At 54.2% G+C, this 23806-nt stretch overlaps 2 protein-coding genes across 5 annotated transcripts in view; one reads left to right on the top strand and one right to left on the bottom strand.

Annotated features, from left to right (window-relative positions):
- Positions 1–491: 491 nt before the first annotated feature.
- C2H12orf43 (chromosome 2 C12orf43 homolog) overlaps positions 492–23806 on the bottom strand; it is a 32488-nt gene continuing 9173 nt past the window's right edge. Inside the window, exons 6-7 of one of the 3 annotated variants that reach the window (XR_013434675.1) lie at positions 4950–23576; positions 492–1896 (exon numbers count right to left, since the gene is read on the bottom strand). Coding sequence is in view for 2 of the 3 variants with exons in the window: in XM_005336793.5 (XP_005336850.1) it covers positions 23222–23576 (355 nt within the window). In the remaining variant the exon portion in view is untranslated. Of the gene's footprint in view, positions 23577–23806 lie in introns of all 3 variants that reach the window. The other 2 variants (XM_005336793.5, XM_021734230.3) reach the window with 2 other exon arrangements.
- Positions 3028–22066, top strand: Hnf1a (HNF1 homeobox A). 2 transcript variants are annotated; one of them, XM_040289382.2, is made up of 11 exons: positions 3029–3563; positions 11571–11770; positions 14579–14765; positions 15210–15451; positions 16472–16623; positions 16747–16948; positions 17814–18005; positions 19047–19168; positions 19261–19405; positions 20055–20126; positions 20684–22066. In XM_040289382.2, the coding sequence occupies exons 1-11, from the start codon at positions 3238–3240 to the stop codon at positions 20809–20811; spliced, it is 1968 nt and encodes a 655-aa protein (XP_040145316.2). In that variant the 5' UTR covers positions 3029–3237; the 3' UTR covers positions 20812–22066. The 2 variants fall into 2 exon arrangements, with proteins under 2 accessions (XP_005336852.2, XP_040145316.2); XM_005336795.5 differs by lacking the exon at positions 20055–20126 and having other exon boundaries at positions 3028–3563.

Raw genomic sequence — 23806 nt, 5'->3', positions numbered from 1 at the left:
AGAACTTCCCTTTCTCCTCCTGCAGGATGGGAATAATAATGGTCCCAAGTCATAGTTTTTCTGAGAATTTGCTACATGACTAAAGCACAGTGCGTGACTCAGTGTACACAGTCAGAATATCAGCATCTGAGGAAGGCAGCCTCCCTCTGTGTAATCCCATGGCAGAAGGCAGAAGGGCGAGGGGGGGGGCGGTGCCAGGCAAGAGAAGTCAAATTCACTTTTGTGCCAGATCCACTTTTTTAACTGCTAACCCACTCCTGCCCTCAGGATCTACCTGCTTATTATGAGGCCTCACCACCCAACACTGTCACACTGGGGATTAAGTAGCATGTGAACTTTGAGAGAAATATTCAAACCATAGTAGACTGGATTCAAGCCCCAGGGCATGCCCACACCTGCGTGCTTGCACGCACACACACACACACACACACACACACACACACACACACACACCACATACACAAACAAAAAACTACAGGACATAATTGCACTGAAATTTAGCCATTCATTTATTTAACCAGTATTTATTGAGCACCTACTAGGTATGGATAAGGCAATATACTAGGCCTTGGGAATATGGCAGTGAACAAGACAGACCAAAAAGCCCTGCCCTCATGGGACTTACATTCTAGCAGAGGACTATTTATGAGGTAAAATCAACATAATACATAAGTAAATTATAGAGGAGCACCAATGGAAATATAATGTGAGCTACATATGTAAGTTATTTATTTATTTATTTGGCAGTGCTGGGGACAGAACCAGGTCCTTGCACATATAGGCAAGTACTCACCACTGAGCTTTACCCCAAGACCTATATATATTCAATTTAAAAGTTTCTAGTAGTACCATTAAAAAAGTAAAAGAAACAGGTGAAGTTACTTTTTTAATTTTAAAAATTAGAAAGTATAATTTTCATTAATCAAAATCATATTCAATTCAAACTATTTAAAATTCAAGTTAATTTAAGTGAATTTAAATGACCTATAAATATTAATATTAATATATTAGAATATTAGAATCTATCAGAATATTAGAATTAATGTATTTAAAATTAACTTTTTAGTCTAATTTTTTTGGATTTGGCATTGAAGATTGAACCCAGGGGCCCTCCACCATGGAGCTACATCTCTGACCCTTTTTATTTTTAATTTTGAGACAGGATCTTGCTAAGTTCCCCTGGTTGGCCTTGAACATCCTCCTGCCTCTGCCTCCTGAGTCGCTGCGATTACAGGCATGGGCCACTGGGCCTGGCAATTTTTTTAACTTTAAAATTTCAGCCTGGCATGTCCAACATGTTATAAGCATTTCAACAAGAGGCGTCAGCCGTGGTTCAGATTGTTAGCAATGGCGTGGGGCTGTGCCACTTGCTATGTTGGAAGGCAGTCGTGGGGGAGGTTGGAGGTTGGGCAAAAAGGAAGAGATTCAGGGGAAGGGACCAGGAATACCAGGCGGGGAGGGGAGGGCATCGGGCTGACGCAGGGCAGGAGACAGGGAGACACACAGACTGTCCCTTGTAACCAGCCCTCGGGCTCTCCTGCCCCACAGGCAGGGCTTCCCCGCCATGGCTCCTTTTCCTTCCTTCTGTGGCCAAGCACCCCCTGGCTCCCCAGAACCCTGAAAGGTACCTCTGGACACCACCCAGCTTGGCAGGAAGCCCCTCAGCACCACCTGCCTCTCCAGAGTGTCCAGGGGCTCAGGGTGGTTCCCACCAACAAAGCAGGTTCTGGTGACCCCAGCCCCAGCTGCGGGAACCACATGGGTCTACCTTCTCTCTCCGTGGGTCTCCTGTTCTGGAAATCTCTGGAAATGGAACGAGGCCTACTGTGACCAGCTTCTTCACTTAGCATGTCTGCAAGGTCCATACAGGCAGCGTCATGGGTCAAAACGTCATTCCTTTTATGACAGAATGATATACTATTGTATGTTGTACATTTTGCACTTTGTTAATTCATATGTTGATGGTAGTTATGTTGTTTTTTTTGGGGGGGGGGTCCTAGGGATTGAACTCAGGGGCACTAGACACTGAGCCCCATCCCCAGCCCTATTTTGTATTTTATTTAGAGACAGGGTCTCACTGAGTTGCTTAGGGCCTCACTTTTGCTGAGGCTGGCTTTGAACTCACGATCCTCCTGCCTCAGCCTCCTGAGCTGCTGGGATTGCAGGCGTGCGCCACTGCACCCAGCTGGATATTTATGTTTTCTCCCCATTTTTTGGCTACTATGAATAATGGTGCTGGGAATATCCATGACGTTTTTTTGGATTGTTTTGTTGGTACTGGGGATCTGAGCCAGGGCTTCATGCCTGCCAGACAAACGCTTTCCACTGAGCTCCAGCCCCAGGACTCGAACGTGAGAATTTTTGTATGGACACGTGCTTTTAGGGGTTTGCCTTGATTTTAATTTTTAAAATCCATTGCATAAAATCTTGATTACTAAGTTTGTGGGTGCCCCTGAAAATTTGTACTGAGGCAAGTGCCCAGCTCCTGTCCACCTAGTCCCATCCCACAGGTCTAATCCCTTCCTGTGTGACTTTGGCCACGTTGCTTCATCTCTCAGAGCCTAGATTTCCTCCTCTATAAAATGGAGACAATCCCTGCACCCACTCACGGTGAAGTAAAGGCACACGTTACAGACCCAGCACCATCCCTGAGCACAGGCCTGGTGTAGTGTGAGAGGGTCCCCAAATGAACAGGACCTAGCTCTGTCCTTGACAGCTGGCCCAGTGGCCTAAAACTTCTTGTGGCTTCTATTCCCCCAAAGAAATGGGCGTTCTGCGTCCTTCTGCCTTAGCCTGACTTCCTGCAAGGCCCTGGGGGTGGGCCCCAATGCTGCCCCCTGGCTCCTAGCACCTTCGGTCCAGCTGCCACGGTCCCCCCTCCGCCTCCCCACCCTCCCCTGCCCACTCCCACTGAAGGCCGCGCTCAGGCCCTCTGCGGCCATGAGGCCTGCACTCTGCAGGGCTGAAGTCCAAAGTTCAGTCCCTGCGCTAAGCACACGGATAAATATGAACCTTGGAGAATTTCCCCAGCTCCAATGTAAACAGCAGCCAGGGGCCTGATTCACCGGCCGCTGGGGCCAGGGTTGGGGGCTGGGGGTGCCCACTGGGCTTGGCTCGTGGGTTTGGGGGGGCAGCGGTGCAGGAGCCTGGCTGGTGGCTGCCGGCCGGGCCAGTGGAGGCCCTTGGGCGGGGGGAGGTGGCAGCGGGTGGCCGGGCCGCGTGGCCCTCTGCGGAGCCATGGTGGCCAAGCTGAGCCAGCTGCAGACCGAGCTCCTGGCCGCGCTGCTCGAGTCGGGCCTGAGCAAGGAGGCGCTGATCCAGGCCCTGGGGGAGCCGGGGCCCTACCTGCTGCCCGGAGAGGGTCCCCTGGACAAGGGGGAGGCCTGTGGCGCCGGTCGAGGGGAGCTGGCTGAGCTGCCCAACGGGCTGGGGGAGACGCGGGGCTCCGAGGACGACACGGACGACGACGGGGACGACTTCACGCCGCCCATCCTCAAAGAGCTGGAGAACCTCAGCCCCGAGGAGGCGGCCCACCAGAAGGCCGTGGTGGAGACCCTTCTGCAGTAAGGACCCCTCCCCTCCCCAGCTGCCAGGAAGGAGCCCCCAGGGCCACCCTCCGCTCTGACCAGCCCCTCTGCCAAGTCCAGAGTCCTCCTGAGCCGTGGCCTTCACCTTAGCCGTCGGGGAGGGGGACAGGGCCCAGGCCAGGGCTCGGGGGGTCCCTGTTCAGAGGTTGGAGCCTCCAGGCACCAAGAGCCACGGTCTTCAGCCCTGTCCTCGGGAAGCGGGGACAAGCCCTGGGGAAGCTCTGGGACAGGGACCCCAGAGTCCTGGAGAACAGAGGGGCTGGGAATCCTTAGCCATGTGGCCCTTTGTACCCCCGACAAAGTGCTCAGATGGCAGGCCCCGGGGGGCAGAAAGCACCTCTGGGAGGCAGGGCTGAGACTGGGGTTTTGGGGAGCTTCCCTGGCCCCCCACTGGGAAAGCCCAGGTCTTTCTTAGCCAAGGCAGAGGGGACTTCGGGGTGGGAACTCTTACCTTTCCTGCAGCGCCACGGGTCCCCAGCAGGCTGCATGTCAAAGCCCCCCAGTATGTCCTGCACCCCCATCCCTGGCCTTCTCCCCACTCCTGGAGAACTGGGTGGGTCCCTGGCGATGCCTCCCCTCTCCCCAGCCGAGCTGCCCTGGTTACTAATTACCCACGTGCTTTATTATTTCTCTTTTGTTTTATAAATTTATAAACAGCAAAAGGCTCTGATAAGGGCTGTGATCATTAACTTGTAGGATCGTGGCCCGCAGAGGCAGGAGCCAGCCCCAACCCCGCCGTGGGGTGGAGAATGGGAGAATGGGGGGCACGGGGTTGGGGGAGAGCAACCTGGGGCTACGGGACCACCAGTCCCCCAAGCTCCCTAGGCCTGCCCCTGACGGCCACTGTTCCTGCAGCCCGTCTGCCTGCCGAGGGTCCCTGTGTGATTTCCATAATGTGGAGCTGAGCCCGGGGAGGAAGCTGTTGAGGACTGTGCCTCACAGATGAGGAAACTGAGGCATGGAATGGGAAGGTGCTCTGGCAGGAGCCAGGGCCCAGCGGGGGGTGGCTGAGGATTTGAGGGAGGGCTCCAAAGTGCTCTGTGGGGGACCATCTTTTCTGTCCAAGGTGCTGATCCCTCCTTGGGTGGGGGAGGCTGGTGGAGGGACCTTCTCAGAGGCTCAGGGAGCCTCGTGGGGCCCTCGGCAGGGGGCAGGGGAGCAGCCAGGCCCCCGACTTGGCAGGAAGAGGAGGGCAAAGGCTGCGGCTCTGCAGGGGAGGGGCAAAGAGCCAGGCAAGGCCAGACCCAGGGCGAGGGCCACCTGGACAGGGTGGGGCTGGGCCTGACCTGCTCAGGGTCCCAGGTGGAACTGGGGGGCTTTGGGGTGAGGGCTGGGGCAAGGGGCACCAAAGGTCTTTCTTACCTGGCTCTGGGGGGCCTCTGGATCAGCAGCCCCTGTGGTGGGATGGTGGGGCGGGGGAGGCTGGTTCCACAGCATTTGTGGGGAGCAGAGGTCAAAGTGTCCTTGGGGACCAGCAGAGATCTGGAAGCTGGGGGAAAGAGGGACAGCAGGGAGGAAAGGAGAGGCTGTCGGGGAGGCTGAGAGAGAGGGCAGAGGAGCCAGGAGGGGAGAGGGGTTCAGGCCCAGCTGGGAGAAGGGGCAGGGGAGAGAGCGAGGCACCCCAAGCTGGGAGGAGGCCGGAGTGCCTCCCTCCTGCCCCGATTGGGTTTTCTTTAATGCTAACAGCATGCTATTTACTTTCCATTTAAATTTGAGATGTTGCTATAAATTATCAACCAGCTCCTCGTTCCTGCAGAGTTTATAACTAACTACCCGGGTTACTTATTGTTCAGGTAACAAAAGGGATCTGAAACGCCCCAGGGATAAAAGGGGGGCCTTCAGCCTCAGGGCAGGGGAGAGGACCCCAGGGAGAGAGGTGGGGGACCCCTGATGGAGGCCTGGGCAGCGGAGAGGCTGAGGCTGGGGAGACCACAGAGGCAGGACCTGCAGCTGGAGATCTTTGTGTGGAGCAGGGGGTACCTGGGAAGAGGCAGGGAGGGTCCCATGTTTGAGGCCACAGCAGGAACCTGAGTTCTTCCCTCAGGTCTCCACCCTTAGTCCACTGTGTGACCTTTGGGAAGTCCCTCCCCTTCTTCTACCTCAGTTTCCTTATGTACAAAATAAAAGTAACGTGAATTCCCTGGTTCCACCCCGCTGCCAGTTGACCACCTTCCCTGGCCTCACTCTTTCTCATCTTGCTCCCCTTATGCTGACTTTGCTGCCCCTCAACACACAAGCTGATTCAACCTCTGGGCATTTGCACATGCTGTCCCTGCTGCTCAGGACCTCTTTTCCTGATCTTCCCGGCTTTCAGCTCCCTGGTTGCCCCCTTCATAAGTGAGCCTCACCCCCATCTCTCTCCTTCACCACTTTCACCTTCCCTTTTCATTTAGTTATTATGATCATATTTGTTTTCTATCACCTGCCATGAAAATAGGGAATTCTTCAATCCCAAGGCCTGCGAGGTCTCCTTCACCACCACTCACCCCTCCCAGCAGCAGCCCTGGGGCTGACCTGAGACATGTGGGAATGAGGGATGAGTCTCCGAGGCCCTGAGAGCACCTAGCTAAGGGAGGTCCAGGGTTCCATCCTGCGCATCCTTGCAGGCCCCCTCTGGTCCTGAACAGCTCAAACCCCAAAGCTGGAGCTCTGTGCTCCTCCCCGTCAAGCAGCGCCCAGGCACTGAGAGCTAGGAAGACAGTGGCTGAGGTGGGACAAAGGACCTGACTGGGCCAGCCTGCCTGGCCCTCATCCCCGTTCTGTTCCAGCTCAGCAGCTGGTTTCAGTTTTCTAAGCCTCAGTTTCCTCTGCAAAGTGGAGATGAAAATCACTCTCACACCCAGGACTGAATGGCATGGTGCCTGCAGAACTGTACATGGAGGACTCGCAGGGACGGGTAGCTGATCCTCCTGTTTCAGGTGACCCCATTTTACAGACGAGCCAATTAAGGTTCAGAGAGGCAAAGGACTCACCCAAGGTAACACTTCCAAGTACTGAGGCCAGGACTGGGCCTGCGGCATCCTCTGCCCACTAGTGCGGAGCCCTGTGCCCATTAAACTCTGAGGCCCCCCAGGCTTCCAAATGCACGGGACTCGTTTCTCCCTCCTGAGGATCTCTGAGAGATGAGACATTTCTAGCCAGGGTTCACAGACGGGAAAACTAAGGCCGAGCTCCTTCCCAAGGCATTCCGATCCTGGGCAGAAGAGTCGGGATTCGGACTCAGATCTAAGACCAGAGATGGGGGAACTCAGCTCCTCTTCTAGGGGAGCAGCCCTTCAGGCCAGTATCCCCCATTCCATGACCTTGGGGACCAGAGGACAAAAGGCCCAAAGTCTTGGCTGTCCGGTTGACCCCAGGGTGGGCAGAAGGCGAGAGCAGGAGGAGGTGGGCAGATCCTTGGGCTTCCTGGGCTCTGCGGGGAGGCCGGGTCTGAAGGACCACATGGTGGACGGGGATGTGAGGGCGAGGCCCAGCATCACAGTATCCTACCCTTCCTGAGCCCCTCCTGAGGGCCAGGCCTTGCCCCAAACCCTCCCTGAACGCTCCTGACAGGTGTGGGGGGCATGGATCACCCGTGTTTGGGAGCAGTGAGGGCAGGCGAGCTCACACAGCTGCGGGACCTGAACCTGGCTTGGTGCGACTCTCAAACCCACTGGGGTCAAAGCAGGAGGGACCTGGGGCCTCGGTCTCTTAGTTCTGAGCTGGGGAAGCTGTCCAGGGAAGGGTCGGGTCCTTGGAGACCAAGGGGGTGTGTGAGTGGAAGAGAGGGAGCCACCGAGAGACAGAGACCAAGTCAGTAGGTTCTAGAAAAAAGGAGCACGGGAGACTTTCCCCAGAAAAGGGAAAGGGAGGCCCTCTTAGTGTTTGTTTGCAGACCGACTGTTTTATTTTTATCCTTTGGTACTGAGGTGTGAACCCAGGGCTTTATCTATGAGTAGTTACATTAACAGCCTTTTAATTTTTTTTCTTTTAATTTTGAGACATCATTTTGCTAGATTGCTGAGGCTGGCCTCAAACTTGCAGATCCTCCTGCCTCAGCCGATCGAGTTGCTGGGATTTTAGGTGCGCATCACGAGGCCTGGCCTGATTGGTATTTTAAATTCACCTTTTTTTTTTTTGGATGTGCATTTGTTGTCTAACTTTACTAGGTGTTGTTCTTTATCATTATACCTCTATTTTGTTTATTTTTTTAAATGTGGTACTGAGGATTGAACCCAGTGCCTCACACGTGCTAGGCAAGTGCTCCACTGCTAAGCCACAACCCCAGTCCCAGGAATTGTTTAAAAATGGAAAGTTCTACCAGGTGTGGTGGCACAGGCCTGTAATCCCAGTGTCTCGGGAGGCTGAGGCAGGAGGATCTCAAATTCTGAGAGCCTCAGCAATTTAGTGAGGCCCTAAGCAACTCAGTGGGACTTTGTCTCTAAATAAAATATAAAAAGGGCTGGGGATGGGGCTCAGTGGTAAAGTGACCCTGGGTTCAATCCCTGGTACAAAAAAGAAAAAAGAAAAAAAGAAGAAAGGAAGAAAGGAAGGAAGGAAGGAAGGAAGGAAGGTCCTATTAACTGAGTTTAATGCTTCTGCTTGTCATTTTCCCCATCCAGGTAACTGTCCTGTGTTTGTGGAAAGTGGTTGGACTTTATTTTATTTGATCTGGTGTGCAGGAGAGAGAGAGAGAGAGAGAGAGAGAGAGAGAGAGAGAGAGAGAGAGAGAGAGATATGCCCTGGGGAGAGGACTGACCCCATTCTCCAGGGAGGAGAGAAAGGGGAGGGAGGAGCAGGGAGCAGGGGGCGGTGGCTGCCACCAGGGGCAGGGGCGGGAGGCCATCAGATAAACATGTTTGCCCGCAGCACAAGGCTGGACTTTGTACTGCCCTTCCCTCCTAGCTCTGAGTGGCACCCAGGGAAGGGGGAGGTGGCAGAGGCTCCCAGGAGCCCCTGATCACAGAGCGAGAAGCCAGGGAGGGGCGGGCGGGCCCCAACAACACAAAATATTCTTGTACCCCAGTTAGGTCACCTGACAGCAGCCTCCCCTTCCTGAGCCTAGGGGAGTGGGCATCCCAGTGGAGCCTGCTTCCTGGGTTATTGTGAGATTAAATGGTCACCCGCAGGACAGTGCTGGGCTCATGGCAAATAATCCAGGATCATTAATTCTCATCATTGTCATTTTTTACGAAAGTGGGACTTTGCAGTACTACGCTGACCAATTGACTTACCTGTCCCCACCTTCCTTTCCTCTCTGCCCTGCTGTCAGAGAACTGCTGATAAGGAGGAGGAAGTTAGAGGGTCCCATGACAAAGGCTGGGGTCCCTGATCCCTGGGGAGGGCACTGCCTCCTGAGGGAGCCAGGCAACCGCTGCTTCTTGGAGGGAGAGAGGGCCGTGGGGTGGCTTCCGAATCTAGGGGGTTGATTTCAGTTTGCAGTTTCATTTAAAATCGTCTGTACAGTGGAGCCCTGTATCTGCAGGTTCTGAATCCTTGGCTGCTAAGTCTGCAGATTGAACCAACTGTGGATTGAAAATACTCAGAAAAAAATGTGTCCGTTTGGAACACAGAGAATTTTCTTGTCTGGATTCCCTAAACAACACAGTGAAATAATTAGTTCTACAGCACTGACGTTGTATTAGGTATTATAAGGAATCTGGAGATGGCTCAGAGTATGCAGGTGAGTGTGGCAGGTTCTCTGCAAATACCATGGCATTTTATACAAGGGACTTGAGCATCCATGGATTTTGATGTCCAAGGGAGACCTGGCAGTGATCCCCCTTACTGAGGGACTGTATGAATTATAGAATATGATTCAAAATTGCAATGTATTAAGTGATTTTAAAAGTACAGCTTCAGAGAAAATCCCTCTCACCCTGTCCCCAGCCCCGCCCCCTGAGGGTCACCTGCATCCCCAGGTCCTGGCACACCTTTCTGGTATTTGACATGTGCACAAACATGGAGAAAGCCTGTTTCACCGCCCTCTACATTTTACACAAATGGGAAAAAAACAAATTTTACACAAACAAAGCAGAGCAGATGTCCCTAACTGCCCCGGGCGGCTGCGCACAGGGCTTCTGCAGGGGGCTCCCAGGGCGCAGTCAGGACGCAGCCTCCTTTTGCTGGATTGGTTGCTTGCTTGGGGTCTTCTGCCCGGGCAAGCAATGCAGCAAGAGTTGCCTTCTATGAGCGCCATGTGTCATGTGTGCAAACAGTGGAAGCCTCAGATTCTAGAAGCAGATCGCTGAGTCAAGCCAGGAGGGGAGAACGGGGGGGGGGGGGGCTTTGGAATCACGCAGATGTGGGTTTCGCCTGTTCCAGCACCGACGTCCTGATCCGCATTTCAGTTTGTACTGCAAGCGAGGGGTGGGGGCTTGGGGCAGAGCAAGAGAAGAGAGAATTGATACGGTATGGGAGTGTGATCCCTTCTTTCCTCACAGGGAGACTCACAGTGAGCAGAGGATAGAGACATGGATCACAGGTGACCTCAGGCCCCTTGAGTCACTCTCCTGGAGAGCTTCGGTCCTCAGAGTGGGATTCCAGAACTCAGTTTTATTTTGGTTTTGGTGCTGGGAATCCAACTTGGAGCCTCGCACATGCTAGGCAAGCAATCTACTCCTGAGCTACATCCCAAGCCCTTTTTATTTTTTGTGTTGAGGTAGGGTCTTGTGATGTTGCTCAGGCTGGACTCGAACTTGTGATCCTCCTGCTAGAATGACAGGCTGCTTTACTGTGCCCAGAAAAACACAGGTGTTGTCGTTACTGGTGGTACTGGGGATTGAATGCAGGAGGGCTCTACCACTGAGTGACATCTCCAGCCCCCTCCCCTCCTTTCTGAGAAAAGGTCTTGCTAAGTTTCCAAGGCTGGCCTCAAACTTGTGATCCTCCTGCCTCAGCCTCCTAAGTCACTGGGATTCAGTGTGCACTACTGAGTCTGGATGAAAAAAACAATTTTGTTGTAATGAGGGTTCTGAATGCAACCTGCATCCTGGGTTCACCTGGGTCTCTGCTGGTGCTGTGGAGAGACTGGCTAGGCTGCTGCCAAGGGCTGAGGGCAGATTTCAGGCATTTTGACCCTGTGATTTTGCCTGATGGGCTGACTGAGAACTGAATCCCTTTAGTTAGGATGGGACCCTCTAGGCCAGCCTTGTGACCTTGGGCAAGAGACAAAAGTAATTCCGGCTCTCTGAATCTCAGTGATCCCGGCTGTAAGCCAGAAGGATCCGCATTTCTGCTTTTTGTCCCCAGTGGGTATCCTCCATACCCATCCATCCTCTGTCCATCTGCTCACACATCATTCCATCAGCCCTTCTGCCTGCCCTTACTTCCCCCTGTCTGTCCATCCATCTATCTACCCACGCACCCTCCCATCCTTCCATCCAACCACTTGTTCCCATGTTCCCACATCAATGGCCTATTCTAAGTCAGGCCCATTTTGGTGCTGAGAGGACAGTTCCTGCCCTCGAGGTGCTTACAGTTTCTCCAGGTAGATAACACACATTTAACATTCCTAGGGCCAGGCGAGGTGCATGCTTGCCATTCCAGCGGCTTGGGAGGCTGAGGCAGGAGGATCGAGAATTCAAAGCCAGCCTCAGTGACTTAGCAAGGCCCTAAGCAACTCAGTGAGACCCTGTCTCTAAATAAAATATAAAAAAGGGCTGGGGGTGTGGTTCAGGGGTTAAGCACCCCTGGGTTCAATCCTGAGCACAAAAAAAAAAAAAAAATTCTCAGAGAGGATGAGGATGAGGGGAGGAATCCGTGGGAGTCTGTTCAGGCCTACATCTGTGTCCATCTGTCTGTGTGTCCTCAGGCCTGTGTCCTAGGGTGACTGCACCTCCCCATTCCTGCCGGGTGCAGCCTCTGGGCTCCGTATCCACCTTCCTCCACAATCCCCACCCAGGGGCAGAGGAGGTCTCGGGTGCCCGGGCCCCACCTCACCTGCTGGTTGGCAGGGGTCATCCGGCAGCCCAGAGAGCTGACCCCGTCCTCGCTCTCTCCCAGGGAGGACCCATGGCGCGTGGCGAAGATGGTCAAGTCCTACCTGCAGCAGCACAACATCCCACAGCGGGAGGTGGTGGACACCACGGGCCTCAACCAGTCCCACCTGTCGCAGCACCTCAACAAGGGCACCCCCATGAAGACGCAGAAGCGCGCGGCCCTGTACACCTGGTACGTCCGCAAGCAGCGAGAGGTGGCGCAGCGTAAGTAACCGCCCCAGCAGGTCCCCAGGCTCCTCCGGGCCTCGACCCCACCTAGGGCGGGGCTGGAAGCTTCCCTGCCCCATTATACAGACAGGGAGACTGGAGGCCAGCGGGACTCAACCCACATTTATTAAGGCACTCTGGGGGAGGGTGCTGGGTTGGTCCAGGGCATCCAAAGATGGATGGACTGGACCCCTCCTGCCTTCCACGAACTCACTGTTTAGTGGGAAGGGGGTGGAGACTGTTAGGTTACAGTGAGACATTATAACGTGGCAACAAAAACAACCATGAGATCTAGTATTTATTGAGCACTTACTTTGTGCCAGGCCCAGGGTAGAGTAGTCAGTATTTCAGAGTAGTGAGTTGACTGTGGAGGGGGGAGATTAACTATTCTACCTCAGGGTGGCAGAGGTATCAGGAAGGTTCACACTGAAAGTATGACCTTTAGATAAGGTCCTCAGTGTGAGTTGAATTTTAACCTTTGGAGATGCAGGGAAGGGTGTTTCAAGCAGAGGAATGGCACCAGCAAAGGCTCAGAGGCAAGGGGGTACACTCCACTGATAAACTGGGAAGACCTGGGTACATAGTTACTCTGGGAATGGTGAGTCTCCTTATTAAGGCTTCCCTCCCCCCCAAGTTCCCAGTGCACTTGCACGCTCTTGAGCTTCCATTTATATGTAAAATTTTGACCTTTCTTTTATTCATTTTCCAGGTCTTAAAAAAGGCAATATGTATTTGGTTTTAAAAAATGATAAAAATTAGTTGTCCTTCCCCTAAAGCAGCCATTGGCATTCCCAGGGTCCTGTGTACCCTTTCAGAGATATTTTCTGCATATACTAGCTTTAGATGTTTCTTTCCAGTCAATGGGGACATATTACACACAGTTTTGGCACCTTGCTTTTTTCTCTCAGCAATAAAATTAAGCCTGTACATCTTCTTTTTAAAAAATATTTTTTATAGTTGTAGATGGACACAATATCTTTATTTATGAGCTGAGGATCAAACCCAGGGCTTCATGCATCCGCGGCAAGCGCTCTACCACTGAGCTACAAACCAGGCCAATAAAATTAATCCTATATATCTTCTTATATCAGCATTGAGAGATTGATTGCATGCCCACACTCTCACTTGCTCTCTTTCTCTCTCTCTCTCTCCTTTTTTTTTTTTTTTTTTTTGGTACCAGGGATTGAATCCCAGGGTGCTTAACTCCTGAGCCACATCTCAGCCTTTCTATATTTTTTATTTAGAGACAGGGTCTTGCTAAGTTGCTGAGGCTGGCTTTGAACTGGAAGCCCTCCTGTCTTGCCTCAGTCCCCTAAGCCACTGGGATTACAAGTGTGTGCCACTGGGCCCCGCCTGACCTCATTCTTTTTAAGGGCTACTGGCTATTATTTGAAGGTACCTATAAGGGCTTATAAGGTTTTTCCAATCTGCTATTGCAATCACCTGCTGCAAAGAACATCCTCACGTGCGAGTCTGTAGGAAGAATTCCTAGAGTGAAATGCTGGGCCAGAGTAGGTACTTTGGAATCTTTGATAGATCCTAATGTAGCCAGCTGCACTCCTGTCATCCCAGCAACTCAGGAGGCTGAGGCAGGAGGATCCCAAGTTCAAGACCAGATTCAGCAACTTAGTGAGGCCCTAAGCAACTCAGTGAGACCCTGTCTCTAAATAAAAAGTAAAAAGGGCTGGGGTTGTGGCTCAGTGGTAGAGCACTTGCCTAGCACATGAGAGGCACTGGGTTCGATTATCAGCACCACATAAAGATAAATAAAGGTATTGTGTCTATTTACAACTAAAAATATATTTTTTAAGAGAGAGAGAATTTTTTAATATTTATTTTTCAGTTTTTGGCGGACACAACATCTTTATTTTATTTTTTTTTATGTGGTGCTGAGGATTGAACCCAGTGCCCCATGCATGCCAGGAGAGCATGTTACCGCCACATCCCCAGCCCTAAAAAAATATTTTTACAAAAGGGCAGGGATGTGGCTCACTGGTTAAGCACCTCTGAGTTCAATCTCTGGTACAAACAAAACAAAACAAAACACCTGCTCAAGAGGTTGCTTTTTTTTTTTTTTCTCTTGGATTATCTGTTTTTTCTACTGATGGTTTTATAAGAGTTTCTTAAAATACACTCCGATTATAAGGCCTTTAAAAAAAATTAAGTACTGTAAATATAATCTCCTGCTCTGTGGTTTGCCTTATACTCTAAACTGGATGTCATTTGATCAGCAAAAGTTCTTAGTTTTTAAGCTTATAGTTAGTTTTTGTGTCTGTTTATGAAGTCTTTGTTTAACTCAAGGTCATGGAGAGATTCTCCTATATTTATCCTGATCATTTAATTTTTCCTGGCCAACATTGCATTGTAAGCTTAATTTCCAGGTCTGGAGAGGTGACATGAGCTCTGAATCTGCTCAGGGGACAAGGTGCAAGTTTCTGCTTTCTTGTGTGGCCTTGGAAAATTAGATAACCTCCCTAAACCTCACTTCCCTCGCCTATAAAATGGGGATAGTAAACGTGCCAAATCTGAAAAATGCTAACGCTTACCCAGGGCCTTGTACTGAGGATTGGGAGATGACATCTTGGCTCAGTCAAAAAGTGTGCAGGGGTTGATTAGTGATGTCTGCCTGGGACACGCGTTAAGAAAAGGGGTGTGTGCTATGCTTATTATTATTGGATTAGCTGATTAGATGGGATGAGCTGAGTTCTGGATATAAGCTCCTCTGGTTCAGCCCCCTGACAATGAGAGAATCGGGGGGATGGTCAGGTGAGCTGATGCCCTGCTCATGTCTTTCTGGGCCTGCAGAGTTCACCCATGCAGGGCAGGGTGGGCTGATTGAGGAGCCCACAGGTGACGAGCTGCCAACCAAGAAGGGGCGGAGGAACCGTTTCAAGTGGGGCCCAGCATCCCAGCAGATCCTGTTCCAGGCCTATGAGAGGCAGAAGAACCCCAGCAAGGAGGAGCGAGAGACCTTGGTGGAGGAGTGCAACAGGTGGAGTGGCGGTGGGGGTGGGGCTGCCTGGAGCGGGGCTGGGCAAGGCCAGGAAGGTAACTCTGGATCTCAGGAGGGCTCCCCAGTTCTTGAGAGCTCCTGCTGTCAATGAATGTGGCTTGGCCCAAAGAGTTGTGGGGACTCACAGCTGCTCAGTGTCTTGAACCTCATTCTATTCCTAGTGTTCTCCACCCACCAAGCAGCCCTTTGGGTGAATATTCACCTCATTCCAACCTCTCCACAACCCCATGGCTGTTTTGCTCATATGATAACTGAGGTCAGAGAGGCTAAGTCACTTGCCCAAAGTCACACAACAGAATTGGTATTAGAATCCAGATCTGCCAGCCCCCAATACTCAGGTAGAGCTCAAACTTCTCAGGACCTTCCCCAGGAGAGGGCTCCTCTGTGCCCAGCCTGGAGGCTCATGGGTGGCCATTTCTGCAGGGCGGAGTGCATCCAGAGGGGAGTGTCACCGTCGCAGGCACAGGGGCTGGGTTCCAACCTTGTCACGGAGGTGCGTGTCTACAATTGGTTTGCCAACCGGCGCAAAGAAGAAGCCTTTCGGCACAAGCTGGCCATGGACACGTACAGTGGGCCCCCATCGGGGCCAGGCCCAGGACCCGCGCTGCCTGCCCACAGCTCCCCTGGCCTGCCCCCACCTGCCCTCTCCCCCAGTAAGGTCCACGGTGAGTGCTATCTTGGGGGGTAGATTGGGACAGCAGGTAAAGGGGCAAGTGGGTGGGCTGCCCCAGTGGCAGTAGACACCCAAACCTCTGAGCACTTGTTGGTTCTACTTTATAAGCCCATCCTGCTCCCTCCCCCACACGTACTCCATGGACTCGTCCAGCCCATCCCACCCTCCCCTGTCCTCTTCACCCATGTCCAGTTATTGTCCCGCTCCATCAGAGCTGACCACTCCACCTCACTCTTCAATTCCACTGAACCTGACTGGGGTCACCTCAGTGGACCACAGTCACCTCAGATCCATTGACTCAAACCCTGTTAGTTCCACTGAATCCAATTCGGTTCCCTTCAATTGTGTTCAGGACAGTTTAGCTCACTTAAGGTTGGCCTCGCTCAACCTCGCTCAACCCACTCAATGCACTCAGTTTAACTAGGTGAAGTTCAAGGCGATTTGCTTTAATTTTAAATTTGCTTAATTCAGGGCTGGGGATGTGGCTCAAGCGGTAGCGCGCTCTCCTGGCATGTGTGCGGCCCGGGTTCGATCCTTAGCACCACATACAAGCAAAGATGTTGTGTCCGCCGAAAACTAAAAAATGAATATTAAAATTCTCTCTCTCTTTAAAAAAAAAATTTGCTTAATTCAATGTAATCCAATTCAGTTTGGCTTCATTCACTTAATCGAGCTTAGCTCATTTTCGTTCAGCTTAACTAGATACAATTTAATTCAGCCAGTTCCAGTTCATTCCATTCAGTTCCCTTCAGTTTACCGCCACTAGCTCCAATTCAGCTCAGGTCCATTCTCTTTTATTGAGCACCTACTGCATGCCAGGGATAGAACTAGGCAGCGGGCGACATGAAGCTGCAAGCACAGGCCGGGGCCTGGCCCCAGGTGACGCTCAGCAGTTTGCTGCTGCAGGAGGAAAGATGGGTCAGCTGACCTGAGCCAAGCCATGGAGTGACGAGGTCTGTGAGGCAGGAGGGGACAGGGAGGGTGCTGAGGCTGGACACTGTCCCCACTCCAGGCGTGCGCTATGGACAGCCTGCAACCAGTGAGGCAGCCGAGGTGCCCTCGAGCAGCGGTGGTCCCCTAGTGACAGTGTCCACCCCTTTGCACCAAGTGTCCCCCACAGGCCTGGAGCCCAGCCACAGCCTGCTGAGCACTGAAGCCAAGCTGGTGAGTGTCCTGACCTGTGGCGGAAACCTTTCCAACCCCACTTTCCTTTGGCTGGGAGACCGGGGTGGTCCTCTGGGAGGCTGTTTGGGCCCTTCCCTGACTCGGCCTGACTCTCCTTGGCAGGTCTCAGCCACTGGGGGCCCCCTGCCACCTGTCAGCACGCTGACAGCACTGCACAGCTTGGAGCAGACGTCGCCGGGCCTCAACCAGCAGCCCCAGAACCTCATCATGGCCTCGCTCCCTGGGGTCATGACCATTGGGCCCGGGGAGCCTGCCTCCCTGGGCTCCACGTTCACCAACACAGGCGCCTCCACCCTGGTCATTGGTAAGCTGGCGGGAGGGTGGGCACCTGGGTGGCTGCTGTAAGTCCCCTGCAGAATCTAAGGGGTCATTCATTCATTTGTTCCCACCTACAACACACACTGTCTTTTCTTGTCTTTCTGTTTTTGGGGATTGAACCCAGGGCCGCTGAACCATGGAGCCACATCCCCAGCCCTTTTTATATTTTATTTAGAGACAGGGTCTTGCTGAGGTGCTTAGGGCTGTGCTAAGTTGCTGAGGCTGGCCTTGAACTCACGATCCTCTTGCCTCAGCCTCCCAAGCTACTGAGATGACAGGTGTGCGCCACAGCGCCCAGTGCAACATGCATTTTCTGAGTGCACAAAGGAACCAAATCAACCCAAATCTCAGAGAGCCCAGTGTGGAAGGCAATGAGCACAACACGAAATCATATAATACCTCAGATAAAAAGGTGGGGAAATAGCACAGGGTGAGGGGGGGCCATGGATACTTCCTACTTTTTTTAAAGCCCAGAAAGCCTTCATTCGCAGAAATTAGTATGCAAATACACAACAAGATAGAGAGGGGCTGCTGGGAGGGGGCAGCAGGAGCTGAGCCCAGGAGCGCTGCTCTGCTGGGGAACACCGGGGTTCCAGGGCACCCAGTCTGACAACCAGGGAAAGGGTCGTCGCCCTCCTCTTCATCAGCTCACGGGAGCTAAAGGCTCAGAGAGGGGGACTCGCCAGGATCGTGTAAGTTCCTGGTGGTCCAGTGCAAGCTGCTTCCTGACTGCCCCACCCTCCCCTCTTTTCATCCGGGGCTCTGGGTAGGGGGATGGTGCCTCAGGGGATCTGGGCAGAGTCAGGGGACTTTGGGGTGGTGGCTCAGCTGACTCCACCCTCTTGCCCCAGGCCTGGCCTCCACTCAGGCACAGAGTGTGCCGGTCATCAACAGCATGGGCAGCAGCCTGACCACCCTGCAGCCGGTCCAGTTCTCGCAGCCGCTGCACCCTTCCTACCAGCAGCCTCTCATGTCACCCGTGCAGAGCCACGTGGCCCAGAGTCCCTTCATGGCCACCATGGCCCAACTGCAGGGTCCTCACGGTGAGAGCCCTTGCCCTGGGCTGGGGCAGGTTGGCCGTGCTGGGGGGCAAGGGAAGCAGCAGCGTGGCACATGCCGTGTCTGGTGTGGGTACGAACGCTTTGGGGACAGGGCAGCTGCAGATCACCTTATGTCTCCACGCGTGAACACTCATGGGCGAGTGCACATGTGCGGCTGGAGGCTGCATTTCAGTGTGCTCTATGTGTTTAGAGGCTGTGCGTCCCCGGGGGGGCGGGTGCGGGGGGCCCAGGCCACAGCCCTTTCTCTGGAAGCCTGGAGTCTGCTGGTTGTGACTTTAGAAGGGTAGCTAGGTGGAAATGCCACGTGTCACACACTGTTCCCATCCTGTCATCAAGGGGGTCTCTGCAGCAGTCCCATGAAGCAGGTTGGAGATTCACGTAACTGGTAGCTGGGTTTTGTGTGTGGGGGTTGCCATCAAATGAGCTCTGGGCCACACCATGGGAACCTCTGGGCTGCAGACCTCTTTGGAATGAGGGATTGGGATAAGGGCTGTAGATCCCTGTGTGTGTGTGTGCATGTGTGCACACAGAGTTCAAAGTGTACATCTTTGTATGCCTGTGATGTCAGGCTTCATCTGAGTCCCTCAGAAGTGTCTGTGCTGAGGGGACACACTGGGTGTTGGAGAGGTGTCATGCAGATGGAGGCATTACTGTCCTCTGCCCTGCTCACCTGGATGGAGCCACCTGCCTTCTCTTCTGAGGCCTGCACTTATGCAACAACACCTGTGCTTAGTACTGTGGTGCTTGTGCTTAGTACAATTGCACCTGCATCGTCCCTTCCCTTTCATGCCTGTGGTCTCCAGGTGGTATGAGGAACTGGAATTGGTCGCTGGCCTTCCCCAGGTTCCTCCCCATCAATTCCAGCTGAACAGGTCTGGGGAAAGAAGAAGGCCCCCCTCCTGCCAGGGGCTGGGCATTCAGAAGGCCTCATGACCCCTTCCCCCGGAGCCTGTTTTGAGGCCTCCCAGGGGAGCTCCGGGGTGCCATGTCTGTATCCTCTTTTGCTCCGTCTGTCCCCACCAGCTCTCTACAGCCACAAGCCCGAGGTGGCCCAGTACACCCACACAGGCCTGCTTCCACAGACCATGCTCATCACCGACACCACCAACCTCAGTGCCCTCGCCAGCCTCACGCCCACCAAGCAGGTAAGGCACTGGCCTGTCTGGCCGTCCTGTGGCCTGTCCCAGAGCCTCTTGCTCCATGTACCAGGGCTCAGGGGACTACTCTGGGCCCCCAGGTCTTCGCCTCAGACACTGATGCCTCCAGTGAGTCTGGGCTTCACGCGCCAGCCTCTCCAGCCACCACCATCCACATCCCCAGCCAGGACCCTGCCAGCATCCAGCACCTGCAGCCTGCCCACAGGCTCAGTGCCAGCCCCACAGGTGAGTGGCGCTTGTCCCGTCCCTGCCCTGCTGTCCCTGAGTCGGGGCATGGGGTGGGGTGTGCACAGAGGCAGGTGGGGGGCTAGTGTCCCAAACACGGCCTGGGAATCCAGAGTGCACCAGGAGTGTGCCCGGTCACAGGGAAACGGGGCCGAACTTATAGGACTAGGGATTGACTCAGTTAAGGACAAGACACGGCTCTGGAGAGGATGAGGAGCGAACTGGGCTGTGGACCAGAAGGGACTCGGATGTGTTTGGCTTGGCTCAGCTTTTAATATTGTTCGAATTAATGGGCAACATTTAAAAATCTGGAGTTTTCACAGAGGAATCTGGCGTTCTGGTTTCTCCTGGGGAACTGGGAGTCCATGTTCCGTCTCCCCAGTACAGGGTGTGCCTTCTGGCCACTCTGACCCCACCCTGGTGACCCTGGTGGCCCCTGCCTGCAACCTGTGGGGTTAGGAACAGGCGCCTGGGAGTCAGGCTGCTGGGCACTGGGGCTTGGGCGGCCATCAGGACCCCTGAGTTTAGGAGCTGCCCTCCCCGGAGGTCCTAGGTCCCCCAGCCCCGAGGGCTAGGCATTCTCAAGGGCACTCCATGCTCCAGCTCCTGCTCTACCCCATGGGGCATGTGCCTTATCCTCATTTTACAGAGGAGGAAGTGGACACTCGAGGTGATGGACCTGTCTCATCTACTGGGTGGCAGAGCCAGGACATGAACCCAGGTCCAACCCCAAAGCCCGTTCTCTCACCCCCATCCACCGGTCAGGGTTCCCCCAAGGCACAGGCCCAACAGGAAGCGCACTACATACGGGGAGAATTACTTTAGGGTTTGTGGAATTGTGGGGCTGGCAAGTGTCCTCTGTGGCTGGTCACTCAGAATTAATGTCTTGAGGCAGAATAACCTCTTCTTTGGTAAACTTCAGCTTTTGCTCTTCAGGTCTGAGGCTGATTAGCTGAGGCCCACCCACACGATCAGGGCAACCCCTCTTTAGCAGCCAGCTGACCCTAGACCTTAGCCACATCCGCGAAAGGCCTTCCTAGAAACAAAATCAGCCTGGTTCAGCTGGCTGAGCTGACTGCAGCTCCCATGCCATCTCGCCTGACCTCTGTAGTGTTCCCACTAACATGTCCTGAGGAGGCCACGTTCTGGGTGGCTCCAGGTAGAGGCCTGGCACTGGGTTTCTGGAACCTCGGAGGCCCTGCCTCTCCTGCCTTTGGGGGAGGTGTGGGGTGGGCCCGGGGTGTGGCCGGCAGCCAGCAGCCTCCCTTGCCCCCGCAGTGTCCGCCAGCAGCCTGGTGCTGTATCAGAGCTCCGACTCCACCAACGGCCACGGCCACCTGCTGCCATCCAACCACGGCGTCATTGAGACCTTCATCTCCACACAGATGGCCTCCTCCTCCCAGTGACCGTGGCAACTTCCTACCAGGGGCTGGGCCCTGGAGCCTGCACTGCCTGCCTGGGGGGTGACGAAGGCAGCAGTCACCACCACCGGGAGCACCTCTGAGCCTGCCACAGGGCTGCTGCCTCCCCTCAGTCCCCACCTCTCCCTCTGCCAGCATTGGAAAGGTACGGTTCTGAGGAGCCTCAACCCGAGGAGATTGTCACTTGCCTAAGAGGGGACTGTGGAGAGCGGGAAGCAGAGCTTGTTCTTGGCGGGACCCTGGAGGGACCACCTGTCTGCCGAAGTTGAAACTTGTTACTTGGAAGAGAAAGGGGCAGCCTTGGGCTCCTGAGCCCCCAACGCGGGCCTGAGGACAGCCCTGGGACTCAAGGGGCTCGGGCAGCCACCTTCTCATGGCACAAGCCTGGGAGCTGTGACTCACTGAGCTCTGCAAGTCCCTGAGTCGGCCCTAGGTCAACACAGCTGCATTGACACCTCTGCCTCCACAGGCCACTCGGCCCCCTGCAGGTCCTCCCAGGGAGTGAGACGTGTGCCCATTTGTACCCTTGCACCAGGCATGTCCCAAGGGGTTGCTTTCTCCCAGGCCTGGGGCTCAGCGCCCAAGCCCTAGGCAGCTCAGGCGAACTGGGAGGTAACACAGGGCTCTCCTGCTGCTCCCACCCCAGCCATCCCCTCTCCACGGCCCCAGGACTTCTTATTTTCCTGGACATTTGCTCCTGATCCTCAAGCCTTCTGAAGCAGGCCTGGCATCTTGCCACTACCTGAAAGACCACTTTGGGGCCGTCCTTGCTCCTGTGACCAGTTGTCAAGCCCAGGTCCCAGGGCAGCAGCTCGTCTGGCCTTGGGGTGCCTGCAAGCCCTTCCCTGGTTGGGATGGGAGGTTGCTGAGCTCCAAAGGCAGCAAGGCCTGAGCACCTGGCAGAGCTGGGGTGACCAAGGGAGAAGAGAGTGGCAAGATCAGCAAAGGGACCACCTGTGTGGTCGCACTGATGCTTGGAGCCCTGTTGGCTGAGGACTGGGGCCTAGGCAGTTGGCAGCCACCCTGAGGAGTCTGAGGTCCTAAGTGTCACTGGGAGGGCAAAGCAGCTGTGAGAATCTTGTCTCCTGGGCCTGCGGTGGAGAACCCAGGCCTCAGTGGGCAGCCTCTACCTGGGATTGAGCAAGGGTTCTGGGGAGACCCAGCACCTCTGTGGCTCATAGCCAGCTGTGGGGGAGGGACTACATTTATTTAACTTTTAGTAAAATCTCTAAGAAATGTATGGAAACTCGTTGCTTGTTAAGGAGTCTCCCAGCTGGGGCCTGGAGACGGGCTGACTGCGCATGCTCGCAGCTGCCTGGTGAGACTGAGGCAAGATGAGGAAGCCGGAGCGGCTACTTTGCAGGACACCCTGCTGTATGAAATCAGGTCCACAGGTGCTGGGACACTTCCTGAAGTCTTGAAGCTGGGTGAAGGGGCACTTGCAGGTAGGTGGGAGGATTCCACATGGGATGTCACTGAAAATAGTTCATGAGAATCCAGCATGATGGGGAGGGCGTGCACAACACATTCCAAGCACTGGGTACCTCCACAATTTTCTTTTTTTCATTTTGTGCTGGGGACTGAACCCAGGGCCTTGTGCCTGCTAAACATGTGCTTTTCCACTGAGCTACATCCCTACTCTGACAATTTATTTTATTTTTTTGGTACCGGGGATTGAACTCTGGGGCACTCAGCTATATCCCCAGCCCTATTTTGTGTTCTATTTATAGACAGGGTGTCAATGAGTTGCTCGGTGTCTTACTTTTGCTGAGGCTGGCTTTGAACTCACCAATCCTCATGCCTCAGCCTCCCAAGCTGCTGGGATTATAGGTGTGGGCCACTGTGCCCGGTCTGACAATTTATTTTTGATGAGTTAGTTGGCTCGGAGACATCATTGTGTATGATAAATTCACAAATGTGGAGAAAGAAAATTCTGGAGAATGGTACAAGGGGGTGGAATCTTTCCTCTTTTGCAGTTCTACCAAGCTTATGTGGGCTAGAGGGAGGAGGACAGAGGTTTCCCTGGGCCTTGGCACCTTGGGGGCTCCTTCCCTCATTTTCTAAAGACGTCTTCTACACCAAGCTGAAGAGGTGGGGGAGGGAGAGACCTTGCCCATCTCAGAGGGTGAGAGGGAGATGACAACTTTAACACTCGGCCACTAGTCTTGAAGAGCTGGAAGACTCCTTCCTGAGGCTATGGAATGTTCTGGAACCAGAGGTCCACCCCGGCCCTCCGTGGAAACATGGGGATAGGCCTTGCTGAGACTCTGGGCCAGGCCCCACACACTGTCAGGTCTGTGGGCAGAGGCTTGCCAGCCAGGTGCTCTCACGTGGAATCGTGGTCCGCCACCCTTGGGTGCCTGTCCTCAAGCTGGGGACGGCGCCCACAGACTGGTCAGTGAGCAGGCGCAGCGGCTGCGCTCTTTGCTGGTGAAAATGGCGACGCCTCGCTGGCTTTCTTTGCCTTTTTCTTCCTTTTCTTCTTTTTGGTCCCCAGTGATACCGGGTCCCCGTTGGCCCTCCCTGACTCCCTTTCCTGGGTCTGGACCGAGGTCCCGCGGGCGGGGCTGGTGGCTGCAGCTGAGCCAGCGCCCGCCCCCTCCTGGGCTTTCCTCCTCAGCCTCCTTTTCTTCTTCTTGGCCTCCGTCTCCACCTTGACAGGAACGTGGATGGCCGACTCCTGCAGAATGTCCGAGGCTGACACGGCTGCCTCCCGGCACCGCTGCCACTCCTCATCACTGTCCTCACTGCTGCAAGGGGAGGGCAGTGTAGGTCAGCTGTGGTCAGGGCAAGTCCCAAAGTCGCCTTCTGCCGCGCCCCCCTTGGTCAGAGTCTAAGATGGAGGCAGTTTGAGAGCGAGCGCAGGCTTAGGAGTGGGGCACACCTGGGCTCTAGTCTTCTCTGCCAGAAACCCTGTGACCTACACCTCATTAAGTGACTTAACCTCTCTGACCCTTAGTATCTTCATCTACAAAATGGG

This window comes from Ictidomys tridecemlineatus, chromosome 2 (genome assembly GCF_052094955.1).
Source record: "Ictidomys tridecemlineatus isolate mIctTri1 chromosome 2, mIctTri1.hap1, whole genome shotgun sequence".
Classification (NCBI taxonomy): Eukaryota; Metazoa; Chordata; class Mammalia; order Rodentia; family Sciuridae; genus Ictidomys; species Ictidomys tridecemlineatus.
This window is presented reverse-complemented; position numbering and strand designations above follow the sequence as displayed.